Here is a 27,880-nt window from a genome sequence, read left to right as displayed (position 1 = left end):
TCACATTTTTAAAAAAGAATGGTTTTAAAAATTTAAAGGCATTCTATTTTAATGGTTTGGTAGCGCAAAACTGAGGATTTTTAATTAGCCTGTTCAAAAAAAGAAATTAAATTGCCAGGATCCCTTAAAAAATGCCCTAGAATTTGTGATAAGGATTGATGCTACTACCATATTAGATCTTCTAGATTCAGAGCTGGAATCAGGAACCTTTAATCCAAGTACTATACAGTGTTAAAAAACAGCACTATAGTCCTTATTTTTTTCAATTAGCATTTTTGTGATTTTAAATTCTAAAACATTTGTTACTGTAAACACAGTAGCTGGGCAGAGTAAAGACTCTCCACCTAGACACAACTGGCACAGATCCATAGGGACAACCCACTGTACCCATATGCACCATCACAGCGAGCCATACAACCCTCTCTCCATCAACCAATATACATACATGTGACATGGGTTATGTAAACACATGAAGAATCAGTATATCCATAAGCAAGTGTGTGCACAAAGGGTGCAACTGTTAATTAAGTTTCCAGTTTATTAAAGTCCTGAACAGTATTATTTTGCAACTGACATGATCCTTCTCTTTCAAATAAAGGTACTTCACTAAAAACCATGGAAGAATTCAGAGGTGCGGATAGGCTACATCTGACTAAGAGGACTGTGCATTCCTGGCAACGGTCTGCAATGACAGATCTCCAAATCCGTTGCTGCAGAGCAGTCACTTTCTAGACAGCAGTACCCATCGGTTCAGGGTCAGGATGGCACCAAAGCTCTATTTAGCACACCAATCTTTAGGAAAAACTCAATCTGACACACCACAAAAGAAATCCAGCTACAATCTCCAGCACGTCCAGGGGCCTTCACTCTCCACATTTGTCCTACAAATTCTCTAACCTCATTCTTCAATGGCACTGGGGCTTTTTCCTCTTCACTTATGTCTTTACTTGTAGAGATCATAGAGTTCTTCCTGAGGCTCTGCTGCCTTATCAGAGTCATATTGGCAATATTTGGGGAAGGTAGCTATGGACTGACCTATGTGCGTAGAGTATGGAGGTTTCTTAAGAAGCGTGGACAGGTTTCACTCAGGTAAGAAGGGAAACAAAACAACCACTAGAGCAAGTGAGGTAATATAGACTCTAAGACATCTTCACTTGGTGAGTGCGTTCATGTCTCCTCAAGGAGCCTGACTCTGTGAAGTCTTGAGCACAGTAAGCGCAAGAGTAGGGTTTTTCTCCAGTATGGATCCGCTGATGACGCTGTAGCGATGCCAGCCGTGTGAAGGTTCCACCACACTCCTCACAGTAGAAAGGGCGCTCTCCAGAGTGAGTTTGCTGATGCCTTTTCAACCTGAGCAGCTGGATAAAGGACTTTCCACATTCTTGACACTGATATGGTTTGTCCTGTCGGTGGATCACCTTGTGTTTTGACAGCAGATTAGGTTTATGGAAACCTTTGCCACATGTTGGACAGATGTAAGGTTTAGACTGTTCTCCTCCAGGCTTTTGGTCATCTGAACACTGCTGATAGGTATCTCCACCACCATTTTGGTTCTGGTGCACTGAAGACCATGGGTTCCTAACCATGCCATTTCCCAAAATTTTTGAACGTTCAATCTTGTGGACATTGCGTAGGTGCCTCCAGACGTCAGCTGTGCGGATGAACCCCTTGTCACATTCTGGACACTTGTGTGGCCTGTCACTAGAATGAATGAGCTTGTGCATTCGCAAGTTTGCAGCACGGAAGAACTCTTTGCCACAGATTGGGCATCGGTATGAATGCTCTGTCAAGTGGATCTGTTTGTGTTCCTGTAATTCACCCAGATCCTGGAAAGAGACACCACACTTCTTGCACCTATAAGGCAAAGCTTCTCCAGAGATGGGCTCCAGATCCTCCTCACCAAAGGCATCAATAAGAATGATGTTTTCATCATCCTCACTTAGCCCTCCCTGAGGTTCCTCAGAGTGCTCAGAGGAGTAAAGCTCCAGATCCTCATCTTCACATTGCAGGTCAAAATTGGTACTGGAGGTGACAAACACTGCAGCAGTGGTTGAATCACGCTTCTGGTAGTAGTTTTCATGGGTTTCCTCCTCTTCACACTGCAATTCTACAGGGAGTTCCTGTCTAACGGAAGGTCCAGCAAGGCTGCAAGCAGGACTAGATGGTGGTGAGTAATCTTCCTCTACCTCCAGCTGGAGGCTGGCTTTGCGACCAATCCGTTCAGAGATAGGGCTGGAGTCATCTGAATGCTCCTCACCTGTGTCACAAGTGTCATTATCAGACTCCCAGTCAACCTCCACATCCATCCTGTGGTGTCATAGAAGGTGCTTACTGATGAGTAATCATGGAGACATGTACATACGTTCTCTCATGATTAGACCTTTTCATCTTCAGCTCCAATTGCAGCCTCCTGGGGAAGGACAGGGCTGGGGGGCAAGGAGAAGGAAAAAAAATATTTCAATACCTGACTTGCTGAAGTTGATGTCAGGAAAAGTGAAGAAAGGATACTGAGACATTTGCCTGTCTAATTTCCCTACTATTTTACTACACTGGCATATGGAAAATTCTTTTAATTGAAATATTTAATTAGCCACAGGTAATGCAACATTTTCTCCTTTGTTTTATCATAAAACAAAGTAGAAAAATCTGATTCTCTCTTGTACCTGGATGACCCATATGCAACTACCTCAAATACTCGGTGATGTGATATTTTGCATCTTCCAATTTGTTTTTCTTTTCTAACAATTATTTAGAAGTTAGTCCCTCCTCTCTTTGGGCACTTCTGTTTCCATTCTCCATACCCATATTACATTTTCATACAATGTGACTTGTTAGATCTGAACTCTGCTGGCCCAGATACATCGCTACAGGATCTGCCCACTTTTCTGATAATTAAGCTAAGTGAAGCACTTTTCTAGCTGTAGTGCTGTAGCAGGGTGAGCACCCGCTCCAGCCCTGAAGGGGTTGGAAAAGCCCAGCAGAGGGCTGGGGCTGGGGAAGGGAGCAAAACCCCAGCTGATTGGGGGAAGTGGCTGCAGCTGGGGCCATGCCCCAAACAGACCCACCGGCCTTATAAGAAGGCCAGGGCAGCCAGAAGCTCAGGAGTCTCTCTCTAGCTGCAGAGGGAGACAGGCCTGGCTGCCGGAAGCTAAAGACAGGGTACATGAGTGGAGCAGAGCTGAGGAAAGGCAGAGGAGCTGGAGCGCTCCAGCCTGGAAAGCCCCAGGCTGCAGCCTAGCATTAGGCTAATAGGTACTGGGGGTTGCAGAGGGCAGCCCAGGAGTAGGCAAAGGCAGCAGGTCCAAACCCAACGTTGACAGTGATGAGTAGGCTGATACTGCAGTCTGCCCCAGGGTGCGGGGACTAGACAATGACTGGCAGTAGCCATATACTGAGGCAAGGTGGGGATAGTGGGTGGGAGTTCCCTGGGGAGAGGAGACCCTAAGACTGAGGGGTTACTGCCAGGAGGAAGCACCCCAGGTAACAGGGCACTTGGCTCCGGGAGGGACATGAGGGCCAGCGGTAAGGCGGATCACCAGCCTGCAGGGGGTGCTCCAGGATGCTGGAAGAGCTAATTCCCTCAGACTACCAGCAGGAGATGCCACAGGGGTGAGTCCACTCCCTTACAAATATCAGAGGGTAGCTTGCATCTGAGGAAGTGGGTATTCACCCACGAAAGCTCATGCTCCAAAACGTCTGTTAGTCTATAAGGTGCCACAGGATTCTTTGCTTCCCTTACAAATGAATACATGGCCCCCATTAATATTACATCAGTATCTGAGCACAGTGTCTAAATCTAACATTCATCTTCACAATACCTTGTGAGGGAGGGAAATGCTATCACCATCATTGTACAAATTGACAACTGAGGCACAGAGAGGCTAAGTGATTTGCCCAAGTTCACAAAAGAAGTCTATGGGATCAGGGACTTGAATTCAGACTGCAAAATCCTAGACTAGGGACCTAACCAGTTGACCATCATCATTAGCCACCGTCTATGTGTGAAGTGTGTGCCAGGGTATACAGGAGAAGCAGCAGGTGCATTTTCTTTTATTATTTTAGTCTGTCCCTTTAATCTCAGGCAAATCCAAAAACATGTTTGAGTTCTCCATTTTCTTTGAAAGTTCCCCAGAAGATATCATCTCTCATTGCTAACTGGTGCAAGTCAGACTGGGGGCTAGTACTGTATAGTTTATTAAATATTTTAAACTACATTAAATTGAGAGCTGCAATCCCTACTGATCATGCACCTACTTGGCCTATTTCTTTTCACAGTATTTTAAAGTTTCCATATCAGAGAGCCCCTGCATCTGAGCAATTAATAAATGGGTCCCTTTCAGAAGGAGCCAGCTTGAGGTATTCAAACTCACCAGGCCAGAGCTGTAACAAGGGATTTTAACACACAGGGCAACCAAGCTTATTTGCACCCCCTAAAGTCAACATGTAGGAGGATATGGGGGTTGGTGTCCATGTCCCCCAGATTTCTGCCTTCCATTTAGCAGAGATTTTCAAACTGTGGGGTATGCTCCCCAGGATGCCCATCCCAGTTTGAAAACCATTGCCTCCTGCCAGGAGCCGGTGAATCAGAAGTTGGTGGGAGCTGCTGGTCTGCTCAGGACCCAGGCTCTCCATGCTAGGGGGGGTCAGGGAGCTAGCTAACTGCCAGGCAGCCCTTCCTGCCTCGTTTCCCAAGCTCAGCCACCTCTGCACGGCCGAGCGCTCCCCAGGCAGGCAGGGCAGCATAGTCCAACCTGTGCCTCATATGTGTTTGTCTCTCCCTCGAAGGAGCCTGGCCTCGGCCAGTGAGGGCCCTGGAGCCAGCCCCTGCCTGCAGAGCCTGGCTGCCATGAGATGCTCCCAGAGGTGCTTGCTGGCCACTGCCCTGGCACTCCTGGCTCTCTCACTGCTGAGCAAGTGCCATGCTGATCATCTCATGGCAGCTGGGCTCTGCAAGCAGGGATTGGCTCCAGGAGGCGTTGCTGGCTGGCACCAGGCTCCTTTGGGGAGAGGCAAGTGTGTGTCGGGGTTAGTTTGGAGCTGTGCCACCCATCGTGCCTGGTAAGCACCTGTCTGTACAGAGGTGGCCTGCTAGAGAGAGTAGAGCAGAGAGGGCTGCCAGGCAGCCAGCCGGCACCCCAGCTCCCACAGCACAGAGAGCTAGTGGCCTGAGAGGCTTCCACCAGCTTCTGATCCACTGGCTCCTGGCAATGGTTTTCAAACTCTGCTAAATGGAAGGCAGAAATCTGGAGAGAGGGGCACGTGACACCACTCTGGTTACAGCTCTCATTAGGCGACAGCAGCATTTCTCAGACATGGGCAACAACAGACTTTTTTGCGGCCATGACAGCCTCCAAAGTGTGGGCAGAGATTGTGGGGGGCAAAGCAGCAGCCCCTCCCTCCACCACCCAGCTGTTGCTCCTGAATAGCTGTTACCAAGGGCAGCAATGCAGAGTCTTGGTGTTTGTGCTGGCGCTGCCTCTTCAGAGGCTCCAGGCTTTGGAGACATGTGGGGCCGGTGTGCACGGCCATAGGTGCTGACACTGTGAGTGCTCTGGGCCTGGAGCACCCATGGGGAAAAAATCAGTGGGGCAGCCAAGCTCTCCACCTTCCCCCGAGCATGCTGTGTCCCTGCTCCTTTGCCTACCTCCCAAGTGTTTCCCGCCCGGCCACTGCCAAACAGCTGTTTGGCAGCCTTAGCACACTCAGGGGTGGGGAGTGGGAATGTGGTGAGCTCAGGGGAGGAGGTGGGGAAGGGGCAGGGATTTGGGAAAGGGGTTGAATTGGGGCAGGGCCTCATGGAAGGGGTGAAGTGGGGGCAGAGCCGGTGGGAGGGAAGGGCCGAGCACCTAGGGGAAAGAGAGGAAGTCAGCGCCTATGTGCATGGTTCCGGCTCTTCTCAGTGGAGGCAGCTGCAGTGTTTGGTCACCAGGGCACTCCCCTGTTCTTGCCTGGGGCACAGGGAGCCTGGGACTCTGCAGGTAGCCGAGAGTTCCTGACCCACATTCCCCAGGAAGAGTGCTTGTTGAAGGGCCACAGGAGGCAGGGACAGAGAAACAGGGCAGAGCTTCCCCTGCCTGGGTCCACACTCACTGTTTACAGTTGTTGTAGCTACCCCAGCAGATCAATGGCTCTGGGCTGCTGCAGGGTTTTACAGCTCCCCAGCAGGATGAGGGGCTCCCTTTCTGTGACAGGATCTGAGCACGAGAATAGGAGCAAAGTCTGGGTGCACTCAATGGGAAGCTCTATTTCCTATTGCTCTCCCACTACATAAACGTCCATGATTTGGACATGGATGTGCGCATATTTATTCATTTTTCCTAAAGTTAATTAAGTACTTTAGGAAAAATTGTCAGAGTGACCACCAGCAAGAGTTGGCACTCTAACGGCACCAAACATATTGAGAACCCCTGCTCTAAAAGTCTAATTTTTAATTCCCAGGACCAGAACTCCCAAAGGAAGACAAGCTTCTTTCAGCAAACGGTCTTTGTCATAAGATTCATGTTAAGTATGTTACTAGCAACACAAGGTGAGTGAGGTAATACCTTTTATTAGACCAACTTCTTTTGGTGAAAGAGACAAGCTTTTGAACTCAGAGGCCTGGTCTACACTGGAGGTGGGTGTCGATGTAAGATATGCAACTTCAGCTACGGGAATATTGTAGCTGACGTCAAAGTATCTTATTCCAACTTACCTCCCAACCTCACCGCGCGGGATCGACATCCGTGGCTCCCAGCGTCGACTCCGCTACCACTGCTTGCTCCGGTGGAGTTCTGGAGTCGACGAGAGCACGTTCAGGGATCGATGTATCGCATCTAGATGAGACGCGATATTGATCCCTGAAAAACCGATGGCTACCCGCCGATACGGCAGGTAGTCTGGACGTACCCAGAGAGCTCTCCTTTAGGTCTGGGAAAGGTGCTCAGAATGTGACAGCTAAATAGGAGAGGGAACAGATTGTTTAGCATAAGGAGTTCACATGTGCTGCAAGAGACCATTTAAGGTGAAGTGGGCAGTTAACATCTTTGCAGTTGTAGGACAAAAGAGGATTAATGGGCTACAAATTTTTGTAGTGAGCTATAAATACAGTATGTTTATTAACTCCATGATTTTTAGTGCTTAGCAAAGTTACAAATTTAAGCTCCCAGGGTCATCTCAGTGCTCATTTCCCTGCTAAGTGAGGAGGGAGAAACAGTAACAGGAAACTTGGAAATGGCAGAGATGCTTAATGACTTCTTTGTTTTGGTCTTCACTGAGAAGTCTGAAGGAATGCCTAACATAGTGAATGCTTATGGGAAGAGGGTAGGTTTAGAAGATAAAATAAAAAAACAAGTTAAAAATCACTTAGAAAAGTTAGATGCCTGCAAGTCACCAGCGCCTGCTTAAATGCATCCTCGAATACTCAAGCAGCTAATAGAGGAGGTATCTGAGCCTCTAGCTATTATCTTTGGAAAATTCTGGGAGACAGGAGAGATTCCAGAAGACTGGAAAAGGGCAAATTAGTGCCCATCTATAAAAAGGGAAATAAAAACAACCCAGGAAACTACAGACCATCTAGTTTAACTTCTGTGCCAGGGAAGATAATGGAGCAAGTAATTAAGGAAATCATCTGCAAACACTTGGAAGGTGGTAAGGTGATAGGGAATAGCCAGCATGGATTTGTAAAGAACAAATCGTGTCAAACCAATCTGATAGCTTTCTTTGATAGGATAACAAGCCTTGTGGATAAGGGAGAAGCAGTGGATGTGGTATACCTAGATTTTAGTAAGGCATTTTATACGGTCTCACATATTCTTATCAATAAACTAGGCAAATACAACTTACATGGGGCTACTATAAGGTGGGTGCATAACTGGCTGGATAACCATATTCAGAGTAGTTATTAGTGGTTGATCCAGTTAATCCTGCTGGAAAGGTATACCAAGCGGGGTTCCGCAGGGGTCTGTTTTGGGACCGGCTCTGTTCAATATCTTCATCAACAACTTAGATATTGGCATAGAAAGTACGCTTATTAAGTTTTCAGATGATACCAAACTGGGAAGGATTGCAATTGGAGGATAGGGTCATAATTCAAAATGATCTGGACAAATTGCAGAAATGGTCTGAGGTTAAACAGGATGAAGTTTAACAGATATGCACAGTGCTCCACTTAGGAAGGATCAATCAGTTTCACACATACAGAATAGGAAGAGACTGTCTAGGACAGAGTACGGCAGAAAGGGATCTAGGGGGACCACAAGCTAAATATGAGTCAACAGTGTGATGCTGTTGCAAAAATGCAAACATGATTCTGGGATGCATTAACGGGTGTATTGTGAGCAAGACACAAGAAGTCATTCTTCCGCTCTACTCTGCGCTGGTTAGGACTCAACTGGAGTATTGTGTCCAGTTCTGGGCACTGCATTTCAAGAAAGATGAGGAGAAATTGGAGAGGGTCCAGAGAAGAACAAGAAGAATGATTAAAGGTCTAGAGAACATGACCTATGAAGGATGGCTGAAAGAATTGGTTTTGTTTAGTTTGGAAAAGAGAAGATTGAGAGGGGACATGATAGCAGTTTTCAGGTATCTAAAAGGGTGTCATAAGAAGGAGGGAGAAAACTTGTTCACCTTAGCCTCTAAGGATAGAACAAGCAGCAATGGGCTTAAACTGCAGCAAGGGAAGTTTAGGTTGGACAGTAGGAAAAAGTTCCCAACTGTCAGGGTGGTTAAACACTGGAATAAATTGCCTAGGGAGGTTGTGGAATCTCCATCTCTGGAGATATGTAAAAAAAGTAGGTTAGACAAATGTCTATCAGGGATGGTCTAGACAGTATTTGGTCCTGCCATGAGGGCAGGGGACTGGACTCGATGACCTCTCAAGGTCCCTTCCAGTCCTAGAATCTATGAATCTTTTGAAGGTGTGCAGATTTCCTTTAAGAAGGAGGACAGATCAGATATGGAATGATTGTTTTATGAGAAATGTTCACCCACAGGCAATATGATATTTTGTTTTTTTAATCAGTTTTCAGTGCAAGTTTGACAGTATAATGATTCCCATTTCACCCACACAGTTGTTGTTGAGGCATTTACTGCACTGGAGGATGTATACCAGATGTTAAGCCAATTACCTCACCCATCTCATCTCTCTCATATCCTGGGATGGACCCAGATACCACCACCACCACTGCATGCTGCATTGCTAGAGACATTTAATTTTTATGAGTATCACCAGGAAGCTTTGCCACCAAGTATTTCTTTCCTGATACTAATTATAAAATGTAAACTACAAGCTCCAGCCACCGCAGAAAGACTGTACAGTCAACCCCACAGCAACGAGCAGCTGAGGATGGGGACAGGACAAAAGAAGCTGCGGAAACTCATGCTGTTCACTCTCAAAACCACCAGGGGAAAAGCCTTGTGATCTCTTTAGCCATCTCCAGCCTGTCATCATAACTTGCGTTATTGTGAAACCCTTTGGGATCTTCCAGACCATTGTTACCAATCAGCTGGTCCCACAGAGAGATTTTGGGGAAAAAATGAACAAGTTGAGAGAAGATTTTCTAACTATAACCCAAGACATAAAATCTATAGCTGAGGGCTAAATAGCAGGAAGTTGTGCGGGAGAGGGATGAAGAGGAAAAGACTTGGGAAAGAATTGCTGGAACACTTTGACCAGGTGATGATCGAGTACTCTGATTTCTCAAACCTGTGGTTTTTTTTTTCCTTTAACATGCAAATTTAAATTGTCAGCTACTTCCCCATGCAAGTGGTTCCCAACTCATTTTGCCAATACCCACTCAATTTATAGGCTGGGTCCAAGATTTAAAGTCAAGAGAGGTGGGTCTATTGCTTCGCAGACTTCCTTAATGTATGGTATGACAAGGAAAGTGCAGATTCAATAATTTCTGCAGTTTTTTTGTTTTGTTTTTAAAGTCAGAGTGGTGGAGAGGACTTTTTCCTCCTGATTTAGTATACACTTAACATGTTTGGTTTAAAAACAAACATGCACAAATCTAAACTTAAAAATGAATACAGATTGAGGTCCTTGTATATGCTGAAGGGCTATCACAATATTTTTTATCTATATTTTTCTATATCATAGTTTCTGGATTCAGTAGTTGATAATTATTAAATATCATCTAATTATGTGTGCACCCAAAACAGAGAAATCCCACTTAATTCTTCCCTATGTAATGTCTAGATTTCAAGGAGGAACATGAGTTTTCTGCACAATTGGACACCAAACCACACAGGCTTCCTGTAAGGATTGTGCTCTCATTTAAGGCATATCAAAGATCAGTTTGTAGGGAACTCCTCCCCAATGTGCCCTCAGACTTGTCTTGTTGCTTCTGCAGCTTCCCTCTCCTTTTCCTGACCCTCCTTCTCCGCTATTCCTTTTAGAAGAGTCCAGTGTCCCACTAGAATGAACACTAAGACCTGGTCTACCCTAAGAATTTACATAGGTATAGCTACATCTTAGGCGTTTGAGAAATCCACACCCGAGAGGCATAGCTATACTGACCTAACCTCCAGAATACTTCTTTTGTCAACCTAGCTACTACAGCTCAGGGAGGTGGATTACCTACTCTGAAAGAAGAGTCCTTCCCATTCGCATAGGTAGTGTTTATACTGAAGTGCTGAAGCATTTTAAGTGTAGACAAGCTCTAAAATAAACCCAAATTGCCAATCTAGCCCAATCTGCTACAGATTTTAATGAGTTCATCACGGGGACAGATTATCCTACATTTATCTACTGGGGTTTCTTGCCCTTTGAAGCATCTGGTGCTGGCCACTGTCAGAGATGGATACCCAGCTACACGGACCACAGACGTAATCTAGTATGGCAACCCTCTTGTACCTAACACACACCCTACTTGTACCTCAGCTTCACTTTGCTTATGTAACAGGCTCTTCCCACACCACCTATGTGTCTCTTTATTCCCTGCAGTCTCCCTATTTCCTCTTGCTGAGTTTTGTCCAACTTCTGCTCCAAGCGATTAAGATTTCTGAGTCCAAGTGCCTGTCTTCTCCCAGATAAAACAAAAAGAAGGTAAAATGAATTTCCCAAAATACTAGTCACTTGAGAGCTCTCCCAACTCACTCTGGCTTTTCCCAACTACCACTTTTCTCCCCTTCCAGACCAGGGTTTACCTCTCAATTTCTCATCCCTCACCTTCTGGTTGTACCACTTTCCTTGGCCCCTCTTTTCCTTTATCTAGTTACAGGGCGTTTCAATGGTGAAACGAACATACATTCATAAATTTATTCCTCAGTGCCAGGCAGAGCTCTGCAGGACTCTCAGACATCCTTCTTATTCTAGCAGTGCTTTCGATACATTTGCTGAAAACGCTCATCTTTTAGACTGTCTGCTCCACTCTTCTCTGCTGACATTACCTTCTGCTAGCCTTTCTACGCAACCCTCCCAGCTGCTGGCATAGCAATGCCTGGGATGCTGGAAATATGGGTGCTGCTGCCACATCTGTTGGCTTGGAGTGGTTTCCATTATATAGTGTTTACAGTTTGGTTCAATGGCTCTCAGCACCCTCACTATATAAATTGTTCCCACAGCCCTGTATATCCTGGTCACTCTGCACCAACTCCTCTGCCCATGGTCTGCAGCCCCTCCCCACGCTGGTACAGCCAGGTCATTCCTGCCGAGCAAGGTCCACTCCTGTACCCCCTGACCCACGCTAGCATGGCACACACATCTCCTCCCCCTTGCTGGCAGGAGCAGTCTCCTGCGTGTTGCCCCTTCCCTCCTAGGCCTAGTGGCTTGGCAGGGACAGGCCGAGGATGGGAAGGAAATGGGTACCCTGACCTGCTCCCCAGCTCCCCGGAGCAGCCCCAAAGCTGCGAGCTGGTACCCGGTGGGGAGGGGGCAGCAGCCCGGCCATGGCCGGGGGCAAAGGCGCCGGGGCAGGCAGCAGCTCCCCGCCGCGAGCGGGGGCAGCGGGTGATCCGGGCAGGAAGGAACCGCGGCTAGTTACCGGCGCTCCCAGGACTGGAACCGCTCACACGTGAGAGGCCCCGCTCTGCAGCCGAGCACCGCGCGGCGCCGGCCGGCAGACCCAGCCTGCCCCGGTCCGACAGCCTTCGCGGGGCCGCTCACATCCCGGCCCGGCCGGCGGAGGCCATTGTCTGCCGGACCGCCTGCAGGAAGGAGGAAAACAAACACCCCGTGTGACTGACAGAGTCAGAGACCGCCCCCCGCGCTGCCCAACCCGCCTGACTGACTGAGCTAGAGACAACCCCGCCCTGCTGTGACTGACAGCCAGAGACCACGCCCCCCACAGCCAACTGCCACAGCCAGAGTCTGCCTCCACCCACCCCACCATGACTGACAGCCAGAGACCAGCCTCCCTCCGCACCCGTCTGCACAGCCTCCTCTGAGTGACAGAGCTAGAAACCACCCCCCTCCATAGCCCTGCTGTGACTGACAGCCAGAGACCACCCCCCCACAGCCAACTGCCACAGCCAGAGTCTGCCTCCACCCACCCCACCATGACTGACAGCCAGAGACCAGCCTCCCCTTGCACAGCCCCCTCTGAGTGACAGAGCTAGAAACCACCCCCCTCCATAGCCCTGCTGTGACTGACAGCCAGAGACCACCCCCCCACAGCCAACTGCCACAGCCAGAGTCTGCCTCCACCCACCCCACCATGACTGACAGCCAGAGACCAGCCTCCCTCCGCACCCGTCTGCACAGCCTCCTCTGAGTGACAGAGCTAGAAACCACCCCCCTCCATAGCCCTGCTGTGACTGACAGCCAGAGACCACCACCCCACAGCCAACTGCCACAGCCAGAGTCTGCCTCCACCCACCCCACCATGACTGACAGCCAGAGACCAGCCTCCCCCTGCACAGCCCCCTCTGAGTGACAGAGCTAGAAACCACCCCCCTCCATAGCCCTGCTGTGACTGACAGCCAGAGACCGCCCACCTCCCACCCCTCTGCACAGTCTAGGCGTGACTGACAGAGCGCCAGAAACCACGCCTCCCGCATCCTTCCGCACAGCTCCGGTGTGATTGACAGAGCAAGAGGCTGGCCTCCAAGATCCCACCCTTCTACGCAGTCCCATTGACCAGCCCCCACTCCCCACTGCCCAATGTGACTGACAAAGCCAGAGGATGCCTCCTCCCCCACCCTTGTCTTCAACCCTGCTGTGATTGACAGGGCCAGATCAGTCCTAGCCCACCTCTCTGCCCAACCCGATTGTTACTGACAGAGCCAGAGACCATCGTCCCTTCTGCATAGTCCGCGTGTGACTGACAGAAGCAGAGATACAATCCTGCCCCCTTGCACAGTCTCAGTCACTGTGAAGGAACCTGACATCAAGACAATCACAGATGTACCTGTATTAGCTAGCAAGATCAGGAGCAGACTAGGCTGTGGAATCCTTGATAAAGAACAACAAAACACTTGACCAGGAACAAAAAAGAATGTAAAAGCCAAATTGGATTCTTCCCTGAGAAATGAACCACCAACTTTTTTACTTTAAATACAGTCAAACAAGGTGATAAACATAATTCCCTACCCTACTACATAAATGCCCCTGAAAGGGGAAGATACGTCTGTTCCATAACCTTTAAAAGTATTCGACTCAAAAGGGCACTCTGGACTCACCTTTAAACTCTCTGAACAGAACTGATGGGAAACAAATTAAATCTATGTACAACGCAACCAACCATCCATCCTTGGTCGGACTCTACAAGAAACAGAGGAATAAAATAAATGCAATTTCAGCCCTACCCTTCACAGCATATACATCAGTTCACTATCAAATGTACTAGAGAACTCTCCAAATCCACGACTCTATATTAAACCAATTCAGATGTATGATGCCTGCACTGTGCAAATGAGCTGTCATATCACCCACACAAAATAGTCAGCAAAGGAACCTGCACCTGCTACAAATATACCACAACATATGGATTCTACAGGTCAACCTTGAAAAAGAAAGAATAATGATTCTCCCCAAAAAAGCTTTAAACAACCCAAATAAATTAAAAAAAAAACATTATTTTGAAAAATGCAGAAATAGAACAGGTTGGATTATATATATATATATATCTGAGCTCCACCATGGAACTTCAGGCTTTCTGTAAAAACATTAGGAGAAAAAATATATATGCTTTCAGGCCTTTTATACCATAAAATAAACCAATGAGTAAATAAAATATGCCAATAAAACTACTCCTGAAACTATTTGACAACATAAACTAATGCACCCTATATTATGAGAACACAGTCTGAGGCCAAACCTATTATAGCCAAAAATACAAAGTTGAAACTTTGATAGAAACCCCTCAGTTCTCCAAGCAAGCATAATGTCTACATAATAACTTGTCCAAGAATGGCTGCACAACAGAAATGAAATGTTTATTTCCATTTTCCAAGCCATCCTAGAAAAAATAACTTCTGGTTCCTCCTGTATGAAAGCAATATGTCCTCTGCAGCAAATCACTAGAAGATTAACAATTCAAACCAACTGACTTGATCGACAGAGCCTGAAACCAACCTACAATTCAAATCATGGAGATGCAATCTGCTACTCTTTCACCTATAGCAGATATTTGTGTTGTGTTGGTGCACAGTTCTGACCATCATTCTCAAAATGTTTCTTTATTTTTTGTCTCTGAGGAGTGGTAACTTTAAACCAAACCCTCTATTGACTGATGCATTGCTTTTCAACAGATCTGAGAGCATAATTAGAACAACAGGCAATTCTTAGGAATTTTTCTTTAAAATTTGTATATGGCATATTTAAATATAAAATATCTTTATTAAAGATAATCAATAAATCACAGTTACTATTTCCAGAGTTGGTGAAAGAGAGCACAGTACTGTCTGGAAAAAAAAAAGATATCTGCAAGGAAGAATTATGCTGGTGAGGTTACATGGAAAGGGAAGAAAATAGAGAGTAAGCCACCTGATTAGAGAGAGATCTCTGCCTGCTTTCAAATCTCAATCCTGTACCTAGTAAATCACAATCCAGACCAATGGATAGCTGTTTCACCCCCTACACTGCAACCTTGGGTGCCTTATAATACCTTGCTGAAATAGCTCCCACCTGGGACACTCACAGACAGGTTTCCCTGAGTGTCTATGTGCAACTGCAGTCTGACAGTTACACTCTGGCTCTCACCAGCCCTGGTTATATGGCAGAGTGACCCTGACACAGCCAGCATGCCCTGTACTGCCCAACTCTCTCCCAGACAATACCAGTTATATCAAGTCACTCCTTTAAAAGAACAATATGCACACACAACTCATCACCCCAAATGGAGTTACCCAGACACATCAATTTAAAATACACTGGATTAGATAAAACAAGTTATAAATTTTAAGTGAGTACAAGTAATGAGGCATAAAAGTCAGAAAATGGCTACAAGTAAAACAAAAGATATGATGTTTACTATTACCTGATTTAACAAACTACATTAGATTCAAGCCAAGTTTCTCACCACATGCTTTCAGCAGTCTTACTACCCCAACCCTGTTGGTCAGGATCCCTTCTCCCTCGAGTCCAACAAATGCTTCATTTGTTGCTTCAGGTGCAGCAAATGTGATGGGCTGGGGTACCTTGAGGTGTTTGTCCCTCCTTTTTATAGTTCAAGTCTCCCTCTTGAAAAACATTTCCAGATGGGCAGTAGGAGACAAAGATTGCATGTGGAAGGATGTTCCCTGCTGATTTTTTCTCACCTGTATGAGCTTTCTTTTTTCCCCTTGCTGCTTGATGACTCTGTTTACTATATTAATGCAGGACAGACCTCTTTGTCAATCTTGAATTGGGCAGGGCTGTAGGGTTTGGAACATGTGTTAATAAACACCATATAGTGGAATCTTATAACTTCACATTTCAATGTTGCCATATACTGGCCACTGACCAGCAAATTTTGAGTTTTCAAATGATACCTTACAAGGCATACGTTGTGCCAAGATGATTATAATAGTGTGTAGGGTGTGAATACAAGGGTTTAGTCTATCACAAAACCCGTCTTTCAGTTGAACATGTGCAGAAAGGGATTTTTCTCTTTTTGAAAGGGGTTAAAAAGGTAGGAGCTAGGAAAAGATTAGAAAAAACCCTCACTTCCCCTATCTTGTCTGTCTCTCATAACTAGTTAGGTTGGCTCTGATCCTACAATCAATTGGAGCCATGCCAGTGGTCACTCACATCCCCATGGAGCCCCTTTGAAGTCCAGAGATGCAAGGATCTGCCCACGCAGACCTGATGGCAGGATCAAGGCCTTATATTGGGAGTTCTTCCAGGCAAGTCCTTCATCTTCATAAGAGTGCAGCAATCATACCTAGCACATTGTGAGCACTAATGGAATATAAATGATTATAGGGAGCTCCTTGTGGCAGAGGGTCTGTCTTAGTACATCTTTATTAATGAGGCTAGCTCTTTATTTCTCTCTGCACTTTCCATACTTTCTCTCTCTCTCCCTCCCCATTGTTGCAGACACAGCAGTGCCAGAGGCAAGCAACAGCGGTTCGTTGCCCGGAGTGCTTAAGCGCCAGTAAACACACCAGGGTAGAGAAGCAAACAACCAAATTTATTTGAGCTCAAATAAGGTGCAAGGGAGAAATAATCTCAGATCCTGCACCCCTAAAACAAGCAGTTTCTTCCTTTTATATCCCAATTGTTTACTACAAAACTTTCTTGCTGACTAGCTGATTTCTCACTCCCCCCTCCTTTCCCATCCAGCTGCAGTATCTTTTCTCATTCAATCTTTTGTCTTCCCCCTTCCTCCCCCCCTCTCCGCTGCTGAGACATGTATACAGTATCTTAAAACGGCCTTGAGCGTGCTTTAGCCGAGCTTTAATGTATTACAGCAGAGAACTGGCTGTTATAACCGAAAACTAACTGCTAACACTACATTTTACAGCTCTTAACATATTAGGTTACACTAGGTTACACAAAGTGTTTAACATGGAGGAACATTGGTTCATTGAGGCCTACAGCAGGAGGGCTTCATTGACACTTGTGGTTTACCACCCTCCCAAGTTACCTAGATTTAAGCCTAGTGACACCAACACCATCTACACTAAAACAGATAGCTAAGGGTTAATGTCTCTTTCACCTGAAACACCTGACCAGAGAACCAATCAGGAAACCGGATTTTTTCAACTTTGGGTGAAGGGATTTGAGTGTCTGAGTCTTTTGTCTGCCTGCCTGCTTCCTCTGAGCTTTGGAGAAGTAGTTCTATTTTCTAATCTTTTGTTTCTAAGTGTAAGGACCAAGAGATCAGATAGTAAGTTATATGGTTTCTTTTCTTTGGTATTTGCATGAATATAAGTGCTGGAGTGCTTTGATTTGTATTCTTTTTGAATAAGGCTGTTTATTCAATATTCTTTTAAGCAATTGACCCTGTGTTGTATCATCTTAATACAGAGAGCACCTTTGTATGTATTTTTCTTTCCTTTTATATAAAGCTTTCTTTTAAGACCTGTTGAAGTTTTCTTTACTTCAGGGAAATTGAGTCTATACTCACCAGGGAATTGGTGGGAGGAAGAAATCAGGGGAGATCTGTGTGTGGGTTGGATTTGCTAGCCTGATTTTGCATTTCCTCTGGGTGAAGAGGAAAGTGCTTTTGTTTCCAGAATTGGAAACGGAGAGGGAGTCACTCTGTTTGGATTCACAGAGCTTGTGTCTGTGTATCTCTCCAGGAGCACCTGGAGGGTGGGGGAGGGAAAAAGGATTATTTCCCTTTGTTGTGAGACTCAAGGGATTTGGGTCTTGGGGTCCCCAGGGAAGGTTTTTCAGTGGGACCAGAGTGCCCCAAAACACTCTAATTTTTTGGGTGGTGGCAGCAAGTACCAGGTCCAAGCTGGTAGCTAAGCTTGGAGGTTTTCATGCTAACCCCCATATTTTGGACGCTAAGGTCCAGATCTGGGAATAAGGTTATAACATGAGTGGCAGCGGCGGGATATAGACAGAATCCAGAAGCCAGTAGGAATATTATATTTTTCTTTTCTCTGCTAAGGGCTTTTTAGCAGAGAGAAACAGTTTGGTTTTAAAAGGGAACCAGAGAGAATTTTTTTTTTCTGCTCTCTCTAGCAGTTTGTGGTTTGCATGTTAAGCGAGAAGACTGTTGAGGGTCTTTTGTCATGCAATAGCCCTCCCATTAGGAGGCAAGTACCAGCACTTATAAGCATGCAAATAAAGTGGTTTTTCTGGTTTCCCTTCATTGAACATTAGCTAGAGAGAGAAAGGGAAAAAAGCACTGTTGCTAGGCAGACTTCAGGAGGCAACAGAGCCTGCAGTTCAAAAGAGAAACACCGGAGGGCACCCCAACACAAGAAAACAGGAACCATGTCTACCAGGACAAAAATGGGGGCCGAAGACCAATTAAAAGAAGCTGAACACAGGCGACAACTGGAAATAAAACAAAAAGAGATGGAGATAAAAGAAAAGGAAGAAAGCATCAAACTGGCAGCCTTCCAAAGAGAACAGGCAGCCCAAGAGGCAGCACACAAAAGAAAACTAGAAGAAGAAGAGGCGGCCCACCGCCGAGACATGGAAAAACACCAAAAAGAAATGGAAAAACAACAAAAAGAAATGGAAAAACAACAAAAAGAGAATGAAGAGAAGGAAAAACAAAGAAAACATGAACTGGAGATGGCAAAAGCTGGGCTGCATGTGCCAGCCAACCCTAACAACCCGGCGCCAAGTATTGCTCCACAGCACAGGAAATTTCCCACCTACAAGGCAGGTGATGACACCGAGGCCTTCTTGGAAAATTTTGAAAGAGCCTGTCTTGGGTACAGCATCCCCGAAGACCAGTACATGGTAGAATTAAGGCCACAGCTCAGTGGACCTTTAGCAGAGGTGGCAGCTGAAATGCCTAAGCCGCAAATGAATGACTATAAACTTTTTCAAACCAAGGCCAGATACAGGATGGGGATAACCCCAGATCATGCCCGTCGGCGCTTCAGAACCCAAAAGTGGAAACCAGAGGTGTCATTTCCCAAACACGCCTACTACATTGCAAAAAACTATGAGGCCTGGTTAACAGGAAACAACATTCAAACCTTGGAAGAACTGAACCTCCTCATACAAATGGAGCAGTTCTTGGATGGTGTTCCTGAAGACATCACACGGTACATACAAGATAGAAATCCCAAAAATATCGCTGAGGCGGGGGAGATTGGAGCCAAATGGATGGAACTGGCAGAAAGCAAGAAAGGTACTGTCAAGGGGAACGATTACCACAGGGGGCACACAGACCATAAACCCTACAACCGAGGACAGCCAAAGACCCCACATACCACCCAAGTAAAGCCACAGATATCCTACCCTTCAACCTCACCAGTCTCCAGTAACTCACCTCGGCCCAGTGACCCATCAGATGGAAGATGCTTTAAGTGTAATGAACTGGGACATATCAAGGCCAACTGTCCCAAGAACACCATGCGAGTGCAATTCATTACACCTCCATCACACCAAAGATCCCCAGGCCCAGATGCCTCTCAAATACCCTTGGAGCGAAGGGAAAATTTGAGAGTGGGCGGAAAGAAGGTTACTGCGTGGAGAGACACGGGGGCACAAGTGTCAGCTATCCACCAATCCTTCGTTGACCCCAAATTCATCAACCCAAAGGCCAAAGTTACAATTTACCCCTTCATGTCACAAGCTGTAGACTTGCCTACAGCTCAACTGCCTGTCCAGTACAAAGGCTGGTCAGGAATGTGGACTTTTGCAGTCTATGACAATTATCCTATCCCCATGCTACTAGGGGAAGACTTGGCCAACCAGGTGAGGCGGGCCAAGAGAGTGGGAATGGTTACACGTAGCCAAACCAGGCAAGCTTCCAGACCCATTCCTGTTCCTGAGCCGTCCACAGAGGCCCCGTCTGTGTTACCAAAGACCCAGACAGAGGTAGTGGACCCGGATTCCATGCCTACCACTGAAACAGCCACAGCATCTCCAGTCCCAGGCCCGGAACTGGAACAGCAACCAGCACCAGCAAGTGCAACCACATCTTCAAACTCAACGCCAGAGGGCGCCAGCGAGCCAGAACTGGCAGAAGCAACAGACAGCCATACCCAAAAGGCTCAGCCAGAGCCTGAAATACCCTCAGGTGCACCAGCGGAGAGCGGTTCACCAGCAACGGAAACAACCCCATCACCTACATCGCTTCCAGAGGGACCAAGCCCAAGTCCACAGTCTGAGGAAGAACTGGTGACCCCAGCCTCAAGGGAACAGTTCCAGGCTGAGCAGGAAGCAGATGACAGCCTTCAGAAAGCGTGGGCGGCGGCACGGAGCACCCCACCGCCTCTCAGCTCTTCTAATTGATCCCGGTTTGTTATAGACCAAGGACTTTTATACAAGGAAATTCTTTCTGGTGGACACCGGGAAGAATGGCAGCCGCAAAAACAGTTGGTGGTTCCAACTAAGTACCGGGAGAAGCTCTTAAGCTTAGCCCATGATCATCCCAGTGGGCACGCTGGGGTGAACAGAACCAAGGACCGGTTGGGGAAGTCCTTCCACTGGGAGGGGATGGGCAAGGACGTTGCCAAGTATGTCCGGTCTTGTGAGGTATGCCAAAGAGTGGGAAAGCCTCAAGACCAGGTCAAGGCCCCTCTCCAGCCACTCCCCATAATTGAGGTCCCATTTCAGCGAGTAGCTGTGGATATTCTGGGCCCTTTCCCAAAAAAGACGCCCAGAGGAAAGCAGTACGTACTGACTTTAGTGGACTTTGCTACCCGATGGCCAGAAGCAGTCGCTCTAAGCAACACCAGGGCTAACACTGTGTGCCTGGCCCTAACAGACATCTTTGCCAGGGTAGGTTGGCCCTCTGACATCCTTACAGATTCAGGGTCTAATTTCCTGGAAGGGATCATGGAAAAACTGTGGGAAACTCATGGGGTGAATCACTTGGTTGCCACCCCGTACCACCATCAAACCAATGGCCTGGTGGAAAGGTTCAATGGAACTTTGGGGGCCATGATACGAAAATTCATCAACGAATTCTCCAATAATTGGGACCTAGTGTTGCAGCAGTTGCTGTTTGCCTACAGGGCTGTACCACATCCCAGTTTAGGGTTTTCACCATTTGAACTTGTGTATGGTCACGAGGTTAAGGGGCCATTACAGTTGGTGAAGCAGCAATGGGAGGGGTTTACGCCTTCTCCAGGAACTAACATTCTGGACTTTGTAAGCAGCCTACAAAGCACCCTCCGACACTCTTTAGCCCTTGCTAGAGAGAACCTAAAGGATGCTCAAAAAGAGCAAAAGGCCTGGTATGACAGACATGCCACAGATCGGTCCTTCAAGGTAGGAGACCAGGTTATGGTCTTGAAGGCGCAACAGGCCCATAAGATGGAAGCATCATGGGAAGGGCCATTCACGGTCCAAGGGCGCCTGGGAGCTGTAAACTACCTCATAGCATTTCCCAATTCCTCACTAAAGCCTAAAGTGTACCATGTTAATTCTCTCAAGCCTTTCTATTCCAGAGACTTACAGGTTTGTCAGTTTACAGTCCAGGGAGATGATGCTGAGTGGCCTGACGGTGTCTACTACGATGGGAAAAAAGACGGTGGCGTGGAAGAGGTGAACCTCTCAACCACCCTGGAACGTCTGCAGCGGCAACAAATCAAGGAGCTGTGCACTAGCTTCGCCCCATTGTTCTCAGCCACCCCAGGACGGACTGAACGGGCATACCACTCCATTGATACAGGTAATGCTCACCCAATCAGAACCCCACCCTACCGGGTGTCTCCTCATGCCCAAGCTGCTATAGAACGGGAGATCCAGAACATGCTACAGATGGGTATAATCCGCTCATCTACCAGTGCATGGGCATCTCCAGTGGTTCTGGTACCCAAACCAGATGGGGAAATACGCTTTTGCGTGGACTACCGTAAGCTAAATGCTGTAACTCGTCCGGACAACTATCCAATGCCACGCACTGATGAGCTATTGGAAAAGTTGGGACGTGCCCAGTTCATCTCTACAATAGACTTAACCAAGGGGTACTGGCAAGTACCGCTAGATGAACCTGCCAAGGAGAGGTCAGCATTCGTCACCCATGCGGGGGTGTATGAATTCAATGTCCTTCCTTTCGGCCTTCGAAATGCACCCGCCACCTTCCAGAGGCTGGTAGATGGTCTACTAGCTGGACTGGGAGAATTTGCAGTTGCCTACCTCGATGATGTGGCCATTTTTTCAGACTCCTGGCCCGAACACCTACTACACCTGGAAAAGGTCTTTGAGTGCATCAGGCAGGCCGGACTAACTGTTAAGGCCAAAAAGTGTCAAATAGGCCAAAACAGAGTGACTTACCTGGGGCACCAGGTGGGTCGAGGAACCATAAACCCCCTACAGGCCAAGGTGGATGCTATCCAAAAGTGGCCTGTCCCAAGGTCAAAGAAACAGGTCCAATCCTTCTTAGGCTTGGCCGGATACTACAGGCGATTTGTACCACACTACAGCCAAATCGCTGCCCCATTGACCGACCTGACCAAAAAGACCCAGCCAAATGCCGTTAAGTGGACTAATGAGTGTCAAAAGGCCTTTACCCAGCTTAAGGCGATGCTCATGTCTGACCCTGTGCTCAGGGCCCCGGACTTTGACAAGCCATTCCTAGTAACCACAGATGCATCTGAGCGTGGTATAGGAGCAGTGCTCATGCAGGAAGCAACAGATCACAACTTCCATCCTGTCGTGTTTCTCAGCAAGAAACTGTCTGAGAGGGAAAGTCACTGGTCAGTCAGTGAAAAGGAATGCTATGCCATTGTGTACGCCCTGGAAAAGCTACGCCCATATGTTTGGGGACGGCGGTTCCAACTACAAACTGACCATGCTGCACTAAAGTGGCTTCATACTGCCAAGGGGAACAACAAGAAACTTCTTCGTTGGAGTTTAGCTCTCCAAGATTTTAATTTTGAAATTCAACACATCACAGGAGCTTCTAACAAAGTAGCTGATGCACTCTCCCGTGAGAGTTTCCCAGAATTCAGTAGTTAAAAAGTGTTCTTAAAATGTAGAAGTCTGTTGGTTATATACTTAGTAGTATATGTAAAGGTGCATGTGTTGTATTAATCTGTTTATTTTCAAGTTCTAGAAGGAAATTGCCGCCAGTGAGCTTCCCCACTGTCTGCAATTTGGGGGGCGTGTCATAAACAGATAGCTAAGGGTTAATGTCTCTTTCACCTGAAACACCTGACCAGAGAACCAATCAGGAAACCGGATTTTTTCAACTTTGGGTGGAGGGATTTGAGTGTCTGAGTCTTTTGTCTGCCTGCCTGCTTCCTCTGAGCTTTGGAGAAGTAGTTCTATTTTCTAATCTTTTGTTTCTAAGTGTAAGGACCAAGAGATCAGATAGTAAGTTATATGGTTTCTTTTCTTTGGTATTTGCATGAATATAAGTGCTGGAGTGCTTTGATTTGTATTCTTTTTGAATAAGGCTGTTTATTCAATATTCTTTTAAGCAATTGACCCTGTGTTGTATCATCTTAATACAGAGAGCACCTTTGTATGTATTTTTCTTTCCTTTTATATAAAGCTTTCTTTTAAGACCTGTTGAAGTTTTCTTTACTTCAGGGAAATTGAGTCTATACTCACCAGGGAATTGGTGGGAGGAAGAAATCAGGGGAGATCTGTGTGTGGGTTGGATTTGCTAGCCTGATTTTGCATTTCCTCTGGGTGAAGAGGAAAGTGCTTTTGTTTCCAGAATTGGAAACGGAGAGGGAGTCACTCTGTTTGGATTCACAGAGCTTGTGTCTGTGTATCTCTCCAGGAGCACCTGGAGGGGGGGAGGGAAAAAGGATTATTTCCCTTTGTTGTGAGACTCAAGGGATTTGGGTCTTGGGGTCCCCAGGGAAGGTTTTTCAGTGGGACCAGAGTGCCCCAAAACACTCTAATTTTTTGGGTGGTGGCAGCAAGTACCAGGTCCAAGCTGGTAGCTAAGCTTGGAGGTTTTCATGCTAACCCCCATATTTTGGACGCTAAGGTCCAGATCTGGGAATAAGGTTATAACAGGGCTTCATTGACACTTGTGGTTTACCACCCTCCCAAGTTACCTAGATTTAAGCCTAGTGACACCAACACCATCTACACTATTAAGGCTCTAGCGATGAAGAAAGGAGGGACTGTGAGAGAGATTTGTATAAAAATAGGAGGGGGAAAGGGTATCCTTGGGCCTGGTTAACTAAAATTGTCTTTTTTCAGGGAAGAACTTTATATTATAGGGGAAGTGTCATCCACACACTGAGTCAGCCATTTCCACCCTTCTAGCTTTCATTATGAGAACCTCAGGATAGAGTGAAATAATAGATAATCCTTGTGGAAATGCAGCTCCCAAGTTCAGATGTTCTGACTTCATACCAGCTTCCAACCCTCACTCTGTGCTGTACAACCCCAGTCTCCCACAGAAGGAAAACCAATAGCACACATGACATCTTACTTACCATGGTGATGGACACCTTAGAAATACCATAGAGGGATGTGCTCAGACTGGACCCAGTCTGTGGCCTCAATTGGCTAGGAGAGGGGAGCAGAAACAGCAGGAGGCTACCACCAAGGCTAGAGTTCAGCAACTTAGTAACAGTTTCCATAGTAACAGAACTCACGGTAGTACAAGGTGGCAGCTTTTGTTCTCTGGCCTGAGGGCTGCAAGGTTCTTTCTATCTGCAATGTTGATGCAGCCCAGACTTTGTGCTAGGTGAGGTTACTCTGACTCACGTGTCTCCAGAAGCCTGAGTTCCAATATGTGGGGAAGCTTTTCTTAAGAAGCCTTCTTTGCTCTACCCTCAGCCACCAAGGTTGCCCACTCACACTTCTCCAGGAGGTAGCTGAATCTGTACTGCCCTGATTGCAGAAGGTGATCAGTGCAGCTCTTGTAAGGTGTGAGGACAGCCTAGAAGAAACTGAAAACTCTGCACTTCACAATGGGGATAGGGATTTCAGAGAGTTGATCCCCCTCAGATTGTCACCATTATTAATTATTTGTATGAAGCCCTTTATTTTATCAAAAGGCTCATTACTTTTCTGTAATTTTTTTTCTTGATGATCACCAAGACCTAGTACATGAGACAAATTCTCAATTGGTGCAACGCTGTTGGTTCCAGAGGGGTTACAATGGTTTAACCCGGAGCAGAATTTGGCCATTGGAATGTAAAACACACATTCTGCGCTATGGTCAGCCTGCTTGATTTCTTCAGCAGTCACAACTTTGGGGCACACTAAGCTCAGCCGTGAAAAGTTGTGCAAGGAGTCTCCCTGCTGCGGTCTAGCGCATAGGCCAACCGCATTCCCAGGAGAGGGGGTGAGCATGGGCCCTACTTGCTGCTAAGTGCCATTGTCAGTGGTAGTCTCTCAAAAGGGTGGGGCAGAAAGCAAGACATGGGTCCACCCCTCTGCACCACTCAGCTGAGCTGGTAAAACATTGGAGGAATAGGGTGTCAGGGTCACTCCAGCATGCTACTGATTTTAAAAGACAGACTCTAGACACAATATTTAATCACAAACATTGCAGAGGGACACCCCTGTAGACTATAAAGTCACAATAATACATTCATTGGTTTGGGTCTGGTAGTATCCCCAACTCAGACCACAATAAATGCAATATTATTCTGTTATGCGTAGGAGATCACAGTAAAACACTCATCTGACTTTGATGCCTATGATTTCTATACAGTAAGAATATGTCTAACTTTTAAATTGTCCGCAGGTGGGGAGGAAATGAAGTGGTAGATGAGTAAATAACAGAAATTAAACAAACAGACATAACAATGGATAGTATAGCTGAAAACAAAACAGAAGGCTGTCTTAAGCTGATTAATTGCAACAATATTGCTGTTGACACAATGGTAACATGCACTTTCCTTTAATACATCCCTGCCTTTGTTCTTTCACAACCCCATAACTGTTCAAATTACAAACACACATTCATCACCTGCATAAGACCACCTAATATTCACTATGCTGCTATACAAATGTACATTATTATTTATATTACCACAGCATGTAAGAACCTGAACAGTTGTCTCCATTAGTCTGGCATGAAAGTAACCTTACAAGTTATACGAAACCTGGACTAGTTGACTTAAAGTATATTTTTAATTGTTCTGCACATTCTCTGTCATTTATCTTTCTTGCAGGGAGCTGTGAAACTCAGGATGGTGAGTCTGGATATTGACTAAGCAGAAGAAATAAAGTGAGAGTGAACAACTGAGAAAATAAGACAAGCTGAAATAAAATTCTGCTTGTTTATCCAAAGTATCTATGAATTGTCTGGCCTGGATTTTTCATTAGTCATTTCTATGGACATAGTCTAGCTCTGCACAACATTGCTTACCTGGATAGCCAGCTCACCATTCAACGGATAAAATATTGCTACATATTAAAGCTGGCTGAATAGTACTTGTTCACTTGTGATGTTTTGTTGTATCAACCAAGGCAAGATACTAACAAACTTCAACAAGACTTTATTTTTTAAAGTGGAAACCTCTTTACCAAGCTGCTGCTGCTGCTGCTGCTGCATCCTATGTAACTCTCACTCTGCCTCCTCAAAACTCCTCCCCCCCTTCCTGTTTCCTGTCCTTTCATTCTAGTAATTACAAGCAACATCTAAACACCACATGTTTGTTGAATACTTCTGAATAGTTTCACCAAAACCAGGATTTAACTGTAAAACTTGATGGCTTTGCAAATAACAAGTGACAGCCTATGGATTATTTGCAAAGTATTCAAAGCTGATAATCAGTACCCAAACTTAGACAATGGTTGCTCAAATCACATGGTTCTATTTCTTGCACCTCACTAGATGACTTTTAAACCAGAAAATAATGGACAACAAATAGTGAATAATACAGTCAAACCCAGTACAGCTTTAACACTTTCAGGATATCCAAACATTTCACAAGTGCCTGCTCGCTATCCACATATTCATGTCTTAGGAAATAGCAGCCAATGGGATTCAAGGTGTTTATTGATAAATATATTTTCAGCGCTATTTCTCATTCTTTGATCAGCTCTATCATTTATGAGAGTTCTGGTTATTATTCATCATTTGCATAACAGTGGTGCCAAAAGGCCTCAGCTGAGACTGGGTCTCCATTATGTTAGGCACTGTACATAATAAAACACATCCATACACGAGTCAGTCCCTGTCCTGAAGAAATTACACTCTAAACAAGACAAAATGTACAGAAGTACCTGAGTCTAAGTACTTTTGTTGTTGAAATTTTATTTATTTAATTTGAAGTCTGACTGTACAAGCAACCATTAGGGAAGGTGAACAATTGAACAAATACTTTCCTCCAACTTCACATGTTCTGTGGCTTATCAACAAAATTATATCTATGGTTGCCTGCGTTTATACACTGTAGTTTGGATTTCCTGCTCAAAGCCCGTTGCCATAAGCACATGACAGTATTAACACAGCACAATGAAACCACTTTCTTACATGCTCCAGCTTGCTATATGCATTGCCTCTCCATAATAGCTTCACTGACCATAATCAGTGCCTTTTGCAGTCCATGGAATTAGGGCTGCTTTGTAAATTTCCTCCCTGGTCTCTAGAATGTCGATATGTGAATTCCTTGGGTTGACAATGTTCATAGGCTGCTGGACTGATCAGTAACCTCACAGTGGAGGAGTTGTCTCTTTCCCACCCCCACGTCCTTCTCTTCCCTTTTAGGTAATAAATGGTTAGGTCAGGGGACCTACCACAAAGTAGTAACAAGGTCAACTTTTCTCTATTGGACACGTCTCATTCCCTGATTTAAAAAGTCATTTCATCCAAAGGGGATAAAAAACTGACTTCTGCACTGATCATCTCCTCCTCAGAAAACACTTGTGTTATTTTAGAAGCTCAGTCTGGTGACCAATGAAGTATATTTGCTGAGGCATGTTTTATGCAGAGCAGACTGGGGACAGAGCAGTGTTGAAATACTC

General features: G+C 46.0%; 1 protein-coding gene across 2 annotated transcripts; it reads right to left on the bottom strand.

The window, feature by feature from the left end:
- Nucleotides 1–194: 194 nt before the first annotated feature.
- Nucleotides 195–12,176, bottom strand: LOC115655739 (zinc finger protein 253-like). Of its 2 annotated transcripts, none has more exons than XM_030571489.1 (2): nt 11,964–12,176; nt 195–2,426 (listed from the first exon to the last, which is right to left on the bottom strand). In XM_030571489.1, exon 2 carries the CDS (start codon nt 2,304–2,306, stop codon nt 1,140–1,142), a length of 1,167 nt encoding a protein of 388 aa, XP_030427349.1. In that variant the 5' UTR covers nt 2,307–2,426; nt 11,964–12,176; the 3' UTR covers nt 195–1,139. The 2 variants fall into 2 exon arrangements, with proteins under 2 accessions (XP_030427349.1, XP_030427347.1); XM_030571487.1 differs by lacking the exon at nt 11,964–12,176 and adding an exon at nt 6,692–6,733.
- Between the last annotated feature and the right edge of the window lie 15,704 nt (nt 12,177–27,880).

The sequence above is a fragment of the Gopherus evgoodei genome, chromosome 8 (assembly GCF_007399415.2).
Source record: "Gopherus evgoodei ecotype Sinaloan lineage chromosome 8, rGopEvg1_v1.p, whole genome shotgun sequence".
NCBI classification, from domain to species: Eukaryota; Metazoa; Chordata; order Testudines; family Testudinidae; genus Gopherus; species Gopherus evgoodei.
Note: the sequence above shows the minus strand (reverse complement) of the source record. Positions and strands in the feature narration are given on the sequence as shown.